The sequence below is a fragment of the Nelusetta ayraudi genome, unplaced genomic scaffold (genome assembly GCF_046127955.1).
Source record: "Nelusetta ayraudi isolate G7.1 ecotype Tasmania unplaced genomic scaffold, CSIRO-AGI_Nayr_v1 ptg000190l, whole genome shotgun sequence".
Classification (NCBI taxonomy): Eukaryota; Metazoa; Chordata; class Actinopteri; order Tetraodontiformes; family Monacanthidae; genus Nelusetta; species Nelusetta ayraudi.
The window spans coordinates 443,184-455,668 of NW_027466239.1; the positions used below are offsets into that span (position 1 = coordinate 443,184).

The following is a 12,485-nucleotide window of genomic DNA, read 5'->3' on the forward strand; positions in this document are numbered from 1 at the left end:
GGACTCATATCGCCCCCTAGTGTTGGGGAGGACACCATCCCATTGATAATACCCGGCTGAAAGGACTCAGATCGCCCCCTAGTGTTGGGGAGGACACCTTCCCGTCAATAATTCCCGCCTGAAAAGACTCATATCGCCCTCTAGTGTTGGGGAGGACACCTTCCCGTCAATAATTCCCACCTGAAAAGACTCATATCGCCCTCTAGTGTTGGGGAGGACAACTTCCCGTCAATAATTCCCCGCTGAAAAGACTCATATTGCCCCCTAGTGTTGGGGAGGACACCTTCCCGTCAATAATTCCCCGCTGAAAGGACTCAGATCGCCCCCTAGTGTTGGGGAGGACACCATCCCATTGATAATACCCGGCTGAAAGGACTCAGATCGCCCCCTGGTGTTGGGGAGGACACCTTCCCGTCAATAATTCCCGCCTGAAAAGATTGATATCGCCCCCTTGTGTTGGGGAGGAGGACACCTTCCCGTCAATAATTCCATTTTCTCAGATGCGTGTAAACTGGGACAAGGGGAGACGTCCGATTAGACGAGAAAAAAAAAAATTGAGCATTAAATTTTTAACCAAATGCTTTTCTTCTTTGTCGCGAGTCACAGCAGCGGCCAATTCCTGTTGGATTCTTCTGTTTCAGCACGCTGATGTTTTGGGACTCATTTGCTGCCGCTAAACAGAGCCGCCGCTGTCGCTTCCATCGCTGCACATCCGGCAGAGGTGCGGCGGGCGGCCCGGTGAAACGCGGGGTTTTTTCCGGAGCACAGAAACACGAGCTGGGAGGAGCACTGGAGGAACATGCTGACATTTGCCAAAATGCCAGAGCGCTCTCTGTCGCAGCTCGCAAAATGATCGGTCAGTTTGACATTGACGGCAGCCGGCATTCATCCCCAGCTACGTGATAGCATCAGAGGCGTTGTCATTACAGCTGCTGTGCCGCTGAAGCAGCAAATAAATGAAAAGCCCGGCAGCTAAATCAGGGAACCCTGTCTTGAGATTCCACAATGAATATTCCCATACACATGTAAGAAAGGAATTCAAAGGTTGAAGACGTCCACACTGGTAGAACCCAGTGGCCTTTCCCAGACCGCAGTGGCAGGGATGTGTAGAGTATCTGCACTTTGCATTTCATTAGTGAAGTGGACGTGGTTCATGCAAAGGACAACGATGCAGAGACACAGTGTTTGGATTGACTGGGCCAGCGGGACCGTTCACTTCCACTTCCACCAGGATGACGACACCTCAGTAGTTCTACACACCAGATGTTGTAGTCCAGATGTCAGGATGGACTCAGGTGAGGAGAAGCCGCTCTCTGTATGGAGATATTTTGCCGGAGCATCGGCCAGCACAAGTGCAGCCGGCGGTGTTTACTGCAGCACTTCACACGCCAGGGCAGCGTGGACAGCAGGACCTTCCTCTCAGTACAGAAGCAGCTCTGCTAAGTAATAATTGAATGGCGTATTTCTGACAGCGGCAGGTGATGCGTCCATTATTCAGCGTTGGTGGAGTCCAGGGCCGTTCTCTGAGCTCCAGGGGGGTGAGGAGAGTGGTGCACCGGCAACCATGACGCACGTTCACGTTTGACTTTTTCAATTTGACTTTTCCAAAGTGAGATGGGATTTGTTGGATTATGAAAAATGCTCTGGGAAAAGGCGCCTACGTGTCACGTCATACTTTCAGCAGCGCGTCCCGTCAGTGCGACCGAGCTTCGGAACCGACGTGTTTAATGGCCGATGATTCATTCACCTCCGGCGTTGGAGAGCTCAGGTGGAAATACGTTGCGCTATGCCTGCGACCCATTCCACCACCCCCCCCCCCCTCCCTCTCATGATGCTATCTCTATCTGCATAATGGCCTGGAGGTGGAAGCGTGACTTGGCCCCACATACCTGAGTTTGGATCCACGGAGAAGTACGGGTGCCCTTGACTGATGCTGTAGACCAACTTGGCGCTGTTCCCGTACATACTGTCGTCAGCGTCTGTGGCCGTGACCTGGATGACTGATGTGCCTGAAAAACAGAGGGACACGGACAGTGGAGGTTGGTCCTGGTCTCCAGAACACTTTTAAAGGTCTGTTCTTGGACTCAGAGGCATTTTTACTGGGTCTGGGTCTGGGTCTGGACGGACTGGGGATTTTTGATCCAGACCAGTGGAGACTCAGCCAACACTGTAATAACACGATAATAACAGACAAGAATCCAGCTGCTGGTGTTTTACGCTCTGTTGGTGACACCCAGAGTGACACCCTGACCCCTTTATTCATAGTTTAACTTCTTTAATTACTGAAGCCAAGTTGTGTTTTTGAAAATGGTTGAATTTAGTTGGCAAAGCAGCAAAATGCTTCAAAGACTCCTTGGTGGAAAGAGATGTTGCTGCTCCATTTAGAAGCAAACTGGAATTTAAAAAGATTCTGGTCATTGATTCTTGGATATATTCAGTCTTGGTCTGGGTCTCGATGCTCTCTGGTCTTGATAAGCTCTTGGTCTGGGTTGGTGCCCTCTAGACTACGTCCCATTTCCAAATATTCCAAGGGCCCTCGTGGGGCGGTGCTTACCGATGTCGGACCTCTCGGGCACGCTGCCGACGTACACCTCCTTGCTGAACTGCGGCTCGTTGTCGTTGATGTCGTGGAGTTTGACGATGAACTCGGTCTCGGGTTCCAGTTTCTGGCCCGTCTTTTTGTCCACCACTGTGGCTCTGAGGACGTAGAAAGACTTTTCCTCGCGGTCCAGGCGGCGAGTGGCCTGCAGATTGCCGTTATTCTCGTCCAGGACAAAGACGGTGCCGGCGCCTTCGCCCGACAGGATGTACAGCACATCGCCGTCGTTCTTGTCCTGGTCGGACTGGAGCTGCAAAACAGACACCAGGCAAAGTTTCCGTCAGCAAACGGGAGCTGAATGGCTAAGTAGAGACTCACTGACGCACATAAAGTTCATTCTTCCACACTGGCAGTGTGTCAATAGTACAGGCAAGTTTCCTGATTGGGAGTTTTTCAGTGGCAGGAGGAGGCAGAGGAGCAGCGGGTCGTGGTGGTGGTGGTGGTGGGGGGGGAGTTTTATATAGAACCAGGGGGCAGCGAGGAGAAGAAACGCAGGGGCAAAGGTCAACTCAAGACTGACAAAGAGAACTGAAACCTTTTGAAGGCAAAGAAGCCCGACTGAAAAGTTAACAAGAGCGGCAGAATGGCTGAGCTTGTGTTGCTGCGCCTGAAGGAGTAAACATCTATCAGACGTGCTGCTCGCGCTCCCATACCTGCAGCAGCAGCAGCGGCGGCAGCAGCAGCAGCAGCAGCTCTCGCTCGCTCGCCTCTTGTCTTTGTCTGCATCTCTTGACCTCAAGTGGCCAGCGGCTCACCTTTCATCCCTCCTTCCCCGCTTCACTCCTCCAGGCCAGGTGTTTGCCGTGTGTGTGTGTGTGTGTGTGTGTGTGTGTGTGTGTGTGTGTGTGTGTGTGTGTGTGTGTGTGTGTGTGTGCCCCAAATGTCAGAGCTGCTGACAGGAAGTGCTTTAGGACAGATTCACTGCGCAGTGTTGCGGTTTTATTTTTCGATAGAACATTTGAAAGACTTTAAGATGTGTATTGAACTCTGGTTCCACTCTGCGACTGCATGGAGCCACTTGTTGAATCTTACCAGCGAGTCGCAACTGTGGTCGACACATCCTGAGAGCTTTTCCAGTGCAAAAACCCAGAAGCTGTGGCAAAAGTGGTCGCAGTTTGTTTCAGTTTGTATGGAAATGAAACAATCTCTTGTGACAGGAGCTGCGTTTCCAGGAGGACCCCTAGAGTTGCTCCAAACATAAACATGGCCATAATGAAACCTGCTGATGGAAACAGCTCCACTTGGAAAAACCTCTCAAATATGGCTGAAAGGTTTTGACTCTCATGAGGTGTTTTTCACACGGATCCATATGGAGGAATACCACCAAAGTGTCAGGGAAACAACTGTTTTCACATTGACACATCAGTGGACGTGACGTATGGGGTCACGTGACCAGTTGACTGACCAGTGAAAATGGCGCGTTGTGATTGGACGGAGGAGGAGGAGGAGGAGGAGGAGGAGACGCAATATTTTTTTTTTTTACAAGTCATCAAAGAGAAAAAACAGAGCAAGCATTCTGGACAGCAAACAACATGGAAATGCAGATTTATGTCAAAATGTTTTGTACCTCCAACCTCCTCAAGGTGGCGTCTCGCTGGGATGAGATTTGACCAGAATTACAGCGGACGTGCTTCGCACCATTCAATGGGAAACGCCTGCAAATGGCAACTGCACTTTGTCCAAATTTTTTTTTTTTTCAACATATTGCATTTTCTGCCTTCGCCCTAAGACAGCTGGGAGAGGCTCCAGCAGACCCCCGTGACCCTGAGCTCGGGACTAAGCGGGTATGGAATGTGAATGAATGAATGTGTTGCATCTTCAATACACAGCGAGGTGCACGAGTGACACAAAGAGCAAAACTCAATACAACAACTCGGATGCAGAGTCCTTCAAAACTCACTCTGCTCTCCACACCTTGTCCAGAAACACGTTTGCAGACTCACAGCCTTTTCTCGCCCCTCTCTCTCTCTCTCTCTGTCTCTCTCACTCTCTCTGTCTCTGTCTCTATCTCTCTCTGTCTCTCTCTCTATCTCTCTCTCTCTCTGTCTCTCTCACTCTCTCTCTCTCTCTCTCTGTCTCTCTCTCTCTGTCTCTGTCTCTCTCTCTCTATCTCTCTCTCTCTGTCTGTCTGTCTCTCTCTCTCTGTCTCTCTCTCTCTCAAAAAAAAAAAAAAAAAGAAAGAAAGAAAAAGTCTAAATCAGCAGGCATGGCCAGTTGGGAGTTTTGCTGGGCTGTCACTGAAAGGATTTTCCTTTCAACTTAATATCTCCGCTGCCGCAGAAGCCTTGTTCCTCCCAACCAAAGAAAAGTGGCCAGTCCGAGGTCTGCTGAGGCCATTGATGCCATGACAATGCGCTGCCTTTCAACCTTTGCCTAAATTCAGCGCTGCTTATAAAATATATCCGCTACCATTCACTATAAGTCCCATTAGGAACCATTTTCCCCCTGGATTTAATGGCAGCCGCATCGCAGGATGGTGCTGGGCCACCGCACTTGCTGACTGAACAGCAGCCTTTGTGCACAGCAGCAGTGCCGTCACTGATTACCTCCAAACTGCTGCTGCTGGATTCACTGAAGCAAAAGGTTGGAGGACCAAACTGGACCACAGACAGGTCGCATGCTGGGACCATCATGCACCAATGTAGGTCAGCAGTCAACAGTCTGGACCCACCTGCTTCTTCTTTATCTGGACGGCTGTCTACACTGTAGATACACACTGAAGACATCACACATGACCCAGATATGTGGATGAACGTAGCCAAAGACAACAATGTTCAATACCTCCATCCATTCATTTTCCATACCCGCTTAGTCCCGAGGTCAGGGTCACGGGGTTATGCTGGAGCCTCTCCCAGCTGTCTCAGGGTGAAGGCAGGGGACACCCTGGACAAGTCGCCACTTCATCTCAGGGCCACATAGAGACACACAACCATTCACACTCACATGCTCACCTACGGACAATTTAGAGTCTTCAGTTGACCTCACATGCATGTTTTTGGAGTGTGGGAGGAAGCTGGAGAGAACCCACGCAGACTCAGGGAGAACATGCAAACTCCACACAGAAAGGTCTCAGGTCCGGGCCCCGGAATCGAACCCACGACCTTCTTGCTGTGAGGCGGCAGCGCTAACCACTGCGCCACCGTGTCGCCGTTCAATACCTCAATATGTTATATATATGTTCTATGAAGGGTGGCTATTCTAGTACATAAATGATTAGTTATTTCACACTTTTTGTTGAATCCATATTCCAGATGTGTTCATTCATGGTTTTGAAGCCTGGAGTGCTAATCTGCAATGTCAGCAGTCGTGAAAAGCCATGACATCAGAAGCCAAACATTCATTTGACTGCTAGTCTGTGCCCAACATTTATTCTTTATTTTATTGACCTCACTGTTTCTCACTCTATGTATGAGAGAACAATGAGGGTCTTGCTTGTAGTCAAGCTGCCATCTTGCACCGGCCTTCTTCAAGGAAGCCCACCTGGTGGTGGCCTTCAAAGCCACCGTGCTGTCAGGTGACTGGACCTTCAAGTACCGGACATCTGTCCAAACTGTGGCAGTCGGCTCAAGATTTCCTTTTGAACTCTGAAGCGTCGCAGCTCCTTGGTTGGAGGCCGCGCTCTGTGTTTGGTTTGTTAAAGAAGCGTTTGTGTCTTCCACACAGAAACCCCGTGGCAGCAACTCCACTCGGCCGCACTCCTGCTAATATTCAGGAGGAGTGCTGCATGAAAAAGTACTAAGAGACTGTGTGTCACTGGTTAAAACAGAGGGGGGAAAAAAAGCCCCTCAATTAAAATGGAACGTGAGCATGTTATTAGCTTTGTGCAGGTCTCCTTCAGCGGAGAATGATGATTTTAATAAGAGCTCAGTGTGCGGCTGGGCCGGCCGGACGCTGCGCTGCAGTGGATAATTCCAGGAACAGCCACACCGCTCTGCTGAGACTGGCGGTATAATTAGACTCTTCCACACTACCAACACTTTTCAAAGACTGCAAAAAAATCAATTTTTTTCTCAGGGTCTTCCTGGCTCACTGCAGATAACCCCCCCCCCCACCCCCCCCCTCCACTCCCCCTCCACACACACACACACACACACACACACATACACACACACTTCACCACACATAAAAGAAAACATTTCAAATCAGCAGTGTGGACGGATGGGTCACACTTCATCCGTCTGCTTGTGGTGTAGAAGCAGAGAGAGAGGAGTCCAGTCAGTCAGTCAGTCAGTGGCTGCTGCTGCTGCTGGAACCCACCAGGTCGTCTTGTCACTCTTTACGCTGAGGAACATTTTGGAGCCCCCCCCCTAATATGTTTGGACACATACTCCTGATTGAATGACGATGACTGATATTCAAGGTATCAACAGTATGACATATGAACACATCTGGAATATGTGGGGGTGTGGGAAGAGCCTCCCTCCATAGAAAATACATACAACACGTTGAGGTATTCAGCTTCAGTGTGTATCTACAGTGTAGACAGTAGTCAAGATCAAGCAGAAGCAGCTGGGTCCAAACTGTCACCTAGTTTTGAAGATATTTAACGCAAACGGCCAACCTTGATTCATATTATTATCATCATTAGCAGCAGCAATTTTGTTTCGTTGCGTCTCCTGAAACCAGCAACATTTCAACCTTGCACTGTGGCTGTCATCATTAATGCTGGTAAATATGTGTTGCTGCTCAGAGCATTGACACACATCGCCATGCAAAACCATTCACAGTTCACCAAAATACTCTTTTTTTCTTTCTTTTTTCTTTTTTTCAGGACGACATAGAAAAGCATTTTCTCCAGTGAAATTCCTGGTATTGCTTCAAGTAAAGTAGCCATGAGCCATCATGTTAAACAACACAAAGACCAATAAAACATACCGTGAAGAGAGACCACATTCTCTATGTGCACGCTGAGCTCAGATGCAGGTGTAGGGACGGAAGTCGTGCCCTCCGGTCCCTAATCAACAGGCCAGCACAAGAGTTGCACTGCAATAATAAAGCATCGCGAAGCAAGAAAAAGTCATTATTTCCTCGCTACATTACTTCCTTTCTGCTTTCATCTGAGGAACATAGCTCGCTACGCCGGCAGGGCGGCTTACGTACAAACCATCGGCATGCGACGCAACTGAAACACAAATTCGACCAATCAGCTTCAATAAGAGCGAGGGCAGGCCGGAGAGGAAAGCGCTTAATGGTCCCAGTTTGCGTCCAGCTGTGAGCCAGACTCCACCCGTCTCATCGTCTCACTCTTATTCACACCACTTCCTCTCCTCTGCACGGTGAACGGCCGCTCGCCTCCCTCTATCACAGCCACCTCCACTGCCAACACTCTGCTTCAATACCAACGCTAGCTGCCTTTCCATGACGGGTTTTCTGCAACAACAAAAAAAGGCGATATTTGGGAAATTTCGACAAAGTAGAATTTTGCGATGAGCAGGTGTTCCCATTGACTGGTGTGGAGCGCGTAAACCTCGCAGGATTTCTTAGTTTGCATTTGTTTGCCGTCCAGAATGGTTGCTATGTTTTTCTCTGCGATTACTGATAGAAAAATATTCCTTGTTCTCCTCCGTCCAATCATAACGCGCCATTTTCACTGGACAGTCAACTGGTCACGTGACCCCGTACGTCACGTCCGCTGGCGCGTCAATGCCAAAGAAAAGTGTTTCCATTTGTGACATTTAAAGCATGACCTTGATCTGAATTGTGTTTTGTGCGACTCCCATCCAGAGACGGTCACGCACATGTTTTGGAAATGCGCATGTGTATACGCGTAGATTTATATTAGCTAACATATGCTGTGACTTTGAGCTCCTCTTTCAAAATGTACCATCTGGCTTTACACACTTTGACCCCTCAGTTGCAACAGAATGCTTCATAATCAATCGGATAATAATCCTAGCAAACTTCTGTATTCATAAATGCAAGTTTGTTAGGGTTAGGGTTGTTAGTTTGTTCGGTCAAAGCCTGTTCTTTGTGTGTCTTCTTTATGAGGGAACTGCAGATATATTTCCAGTCAATAGCTGCTGCTGCTGCTAAGAATAAGGAAGCATTGAAAAATACTATATAACATCTTCATCTTCAGCTAATTGCTCTGTAACCCCGGCGTCCTCTGGGGTTTTTTTTTTGTCTTATTGTTTGCCTTTCATTGTGCGAAGAATAATTTGTCTCCTGTGATGTGTAAATTCTAACGTGAATTTAATAAAGATATTTAAAAAAAAAGTGATATTCCTCTACAGTATATGGATGCATGTGAGAAGCCACCTGATGAGAACCTCAAAACCTTCTAGTCATATTGGAGAGGTTTCTCCACGTTGATCTGTTTCCATCTCCGGTTCTTATGGCCATATTTAGCTTTGGAGCAACGCTCGGCGCGATGGAAACGCAGCTCGTGCTGCAAAGTTGTGCAACAGCTTTCGACAATGGAAGAAAACACGCCGCGTTTGTCGGCGCCGCTCTTCCTCCCTCCTCCACCTCTCCTCCGCCTCCTCCTCCTCCTTCACCACCCCTTCCTCCTTCCCTGCTTTTGATCCTCGCTGCCTTTCCTCTCCAGCAGTGTTCAGTCTGATTTCATCTGTCAGTCTGCAGGGCTGCAACACCTCCGTGCTTCCACCTAACACGAGCTGACGAAGCCTGAAGACATTTCACCGCAGTGCACTTCCAGAGCCGAGTCTGCTTCCTGGAGTCCTTCTGTGTCCCAGATCGCCGCCGCCGTATCTCCACCGCGCTGCTGTCGCTTACACTTTCTCCCCCACAATCTCCCCCTTCACGCTGCCAGTGGTAGCACATTATTCCGTATCACTGACACACCTTTTTGGCTCACTGCTATTTTGAACTTTTGTCGAGAAGCCCTGCAGTGGTACACTTGACTGGGGTGCTTAAGATGCGGAGATCCGGGCTTACAGTCTGCGCTGCTGTGACTGGTTTCTTTGTGCCGGTGACTTTGCTCGGGGATTTATTTTGGTTTATTTTCAGCCCCTTTTAAGTTCTACACAGGTCTGGCATGTTGCACACAATAGGAATATACATACACACACTAGCAGTCACAAGTGTGGACACGCCTTGCCCGGCAACTCTTTGCTTTATCTTTCCAACGTCCTCCACTGCAGATGGACTCTGAAGACAGCAAGATATATGGAATCATGCAGCAAAGAAAAACACCTCCGATAACTCTAAACATGCTTTTATTGAAAGGTGGCTGTGTGGAAGAATTTCAATATTAAAGGTGTTTGAGTTATTTGACGTAGTTTTGATGCCTTCAGTGAGAAACTGCAATGCTAATAGTCATGAGAATGAAGGAAAATACATTCCATTCATTGGGTTGGTCCAAACTGTTGACTGCTGGTGTAAATATATATATATATTATATATATTATATATGTATACATGCATCTACACTGCGCTATTGGGAGAGACCATTATCCGAATATGACCATTTCAAAATTGTTCCGATTGTAAAATGTCAGAAATGAAAACATGCCATTCATGTGTTTGTAATGTATGACCATATGTGCAACCAGATGAATTACTGCATCACTTCCCTGTCAATCTGAAAAAAAAAAAAAAACATAAGTCGTCACGACTACCAATCACCGCAGCTCTGACAGCTTTACTCCACTTGCACTTTAATAAGCCAACATGCAGTGATCTCAGTATTGAGCAGTAAAACTACCACTAACTACCACTGTGTTCAGCCCATCAGCTGAGGAGCCAAGTCAGTTCTTGCTTCCACCAGACAGGTTCATGCTTGGTTCTTTCCTCCACAGCTTCATGTACTCACAGTTTTAGAAGCTCAACTGCAACAGCAAAGCCCACTAAGTTTTGTTGCCTCTTATTTTGTGAACATTTTAGCCTTGGATGCGAGTTGACAAACAGCCAAAGTGTTTCTTTGCTCTCAGAGTCTCCAACAAGATTCACTCTATTTGTTTGCAACCTGCTTTTTTTTTTTTTTAATGGAATTTGTACATTGTGCTTGAGGTAGAGCACGTTCAATACATTCATTTGAGTGTGTTGCCGGCGTTCAGACCATCAATAATAACTGCAGCCGTAAATGTGGCCATTTATTTTATGAAGCGCTGCAGGAAATACCACAATGCGCGCGGCTAACGACCCCCATTTACAATGTGCTGAGCAAGAGCTAGCATTTTAAAACACACCCTCCGCCTCCTGCTGCCCAGTTTAAGATGCTGCTGGTGTAGGACTTCCCTCACCGTCTACACACCAACTCCCACTGGAGCCATCACTGGAGAGCACCCCTCTCGTTTGCCCCAGTAAAAAAAAATTGGGAATTTTCTGATTGGATACACACTGAAGACATCCAGAGACATTTGTTTTAAAAAATCTTCTCCACGCCAGTTTTTTCTCATCGTTTGGGCTGAAAGCCCAAGCAGGAGATGGTGAATGAGTGTGGAAGGGAAATGTGGGACATTCTGAGGAGACTCATCCTGGCTGCGCTCGCTCCACGAGTGAAGACTGGATCCCATCGCTTCGGTGTTTTTCAGATGTTGTTGTCTGGCGCGTACAGGAAACACTGCTGCTGTGTCATGTGGGCAGGGGAGAGGGTGGCAGCCGGAGAGACGGAGAAGCAGTGTGAACGGGCCGGGGCCCAGTCCTCTGTGTCCGCGTCCCTGCCGCCGTGCCCTGGATTCTCAGCTGTTAGCTGTCAGTTAGCGCTGCCGTCCACCGGCACACAATCACGTTCCTCGCATGGCCTCCAAAGCAACTGTCCTGCAGTGGCAGAGTCACTCCCCCCCCCCCCCCCCCCGCAAACAGGAGAGGATTTCAGCATCCCAGAGGGAGCGAGTCACAAGTTGTTACGTCGCCGCCCACGCTCGGCGGGTGTTCTGTGTAAACACTGAAAATGTCGCCGGTGGTTTGTGCGACATGAGGGCGACAACGTTCGACTGCGGCCCCGACAATAAAAATCAGCTTTCTCCTTCTCATTGGCTTCTCTTTTTTTTCCATTCGTCTTGAGTGTTTTTCATTTGTTGTCCTGAGTGCTTTATTCTTAGTATTTCATTTGGAGTATGTGTTCCATTCTGAGTGTTTTTTAGTGGAGAACGACCTCGAGCAAAAGTGGTTTCATGTCATAATGAACATCAATCTTGAAACTTGAAACATTTGGAACAACGCCGAATTTACAGACAATATATTTTTAAGGGACTCAATGGCAAACATTGCATGACTGTTTTTTTTTAAACAACTGATCTATCTGTCTGTTTGTCTGTCTGTCTGTGTGTCTAAACTAGCAGTCAAAGGTTTGGCATGCTTCTGATTGAATGGTTTTTCTGTTGACTGTTGACACTGCATTATTGTCACCCGAGGCATCACAACTATGAACAAACACACATATAGAATATAGATTAAACATAAGTCAAACCAGTTTTATATTTCAGATGATCTAGAACGGCCACCCTTCATATACAATATATACAACTTCACATATTCAGGTATTCAACGTTGTTTTTGTTTTTGTTGCCACATGAATCCACATACCTTGCTCACATGTTTGATGTCTTCAGTGTGGATCTACAGTGTAGAAAGCAGTCAAGATCAAGGAGAAACAGGTGCGTCCAAACTGTTGACTGCTGGTGTAGATATTTAATACTAGATAGTAATATATCTATGTAAATATGCATGTCATTTCCAACAATGAGAGGTCGTTTGCGCACATTAGCCTCAGTGCTGCTGTTATATTTGTAAGATGTGAATTCAGTGGAGAGAAGGTGGTCGGTAGAAGCTCTCTCTCTCTCTGCCTCTCTCTCTCTGTCCCTCTCTCCGCCCCTCTCTCTCCGTCCCTCTCTCCGCCCCTCTCTCTCCCTCTCTCTCTCTGTCCGTCTCTCTCTCTCTCTCTCCCTCCCTCCCCCCCTCTCTCTCCTCTCTCTCCCTCTCT

At 48.0% G+C, this 12,485-nt stretch overlaps 1 protein-coding gene across 1 annotated transcript in view; it reads right to left on the reverse strand.

Moving 5' to 3' along the window:
• The window catches only part of cdh6 (cadherin 6), a 77,636-nt gene that overhangs the window by 33,636 nt on the left and 31,515 nt on the right, over positions 1–12,485 (reverse strand). The window contains exons 3-4 of the mRNA XM_076015532.1: positions 2,555–2,849; positions 1,890–2,009 (exon numbers count right to left, since the gene is read on the reverse strand). Of these exons, the coding sequence (XP_075871647.1) occupies positions 1,890–2,009; positions 2,555–2,849 (415 nt within the window). The remainder of the gene's footprint in view (positions 1–1,889; positions 2,010–2,554; positions 2,850–12,485) is intronic.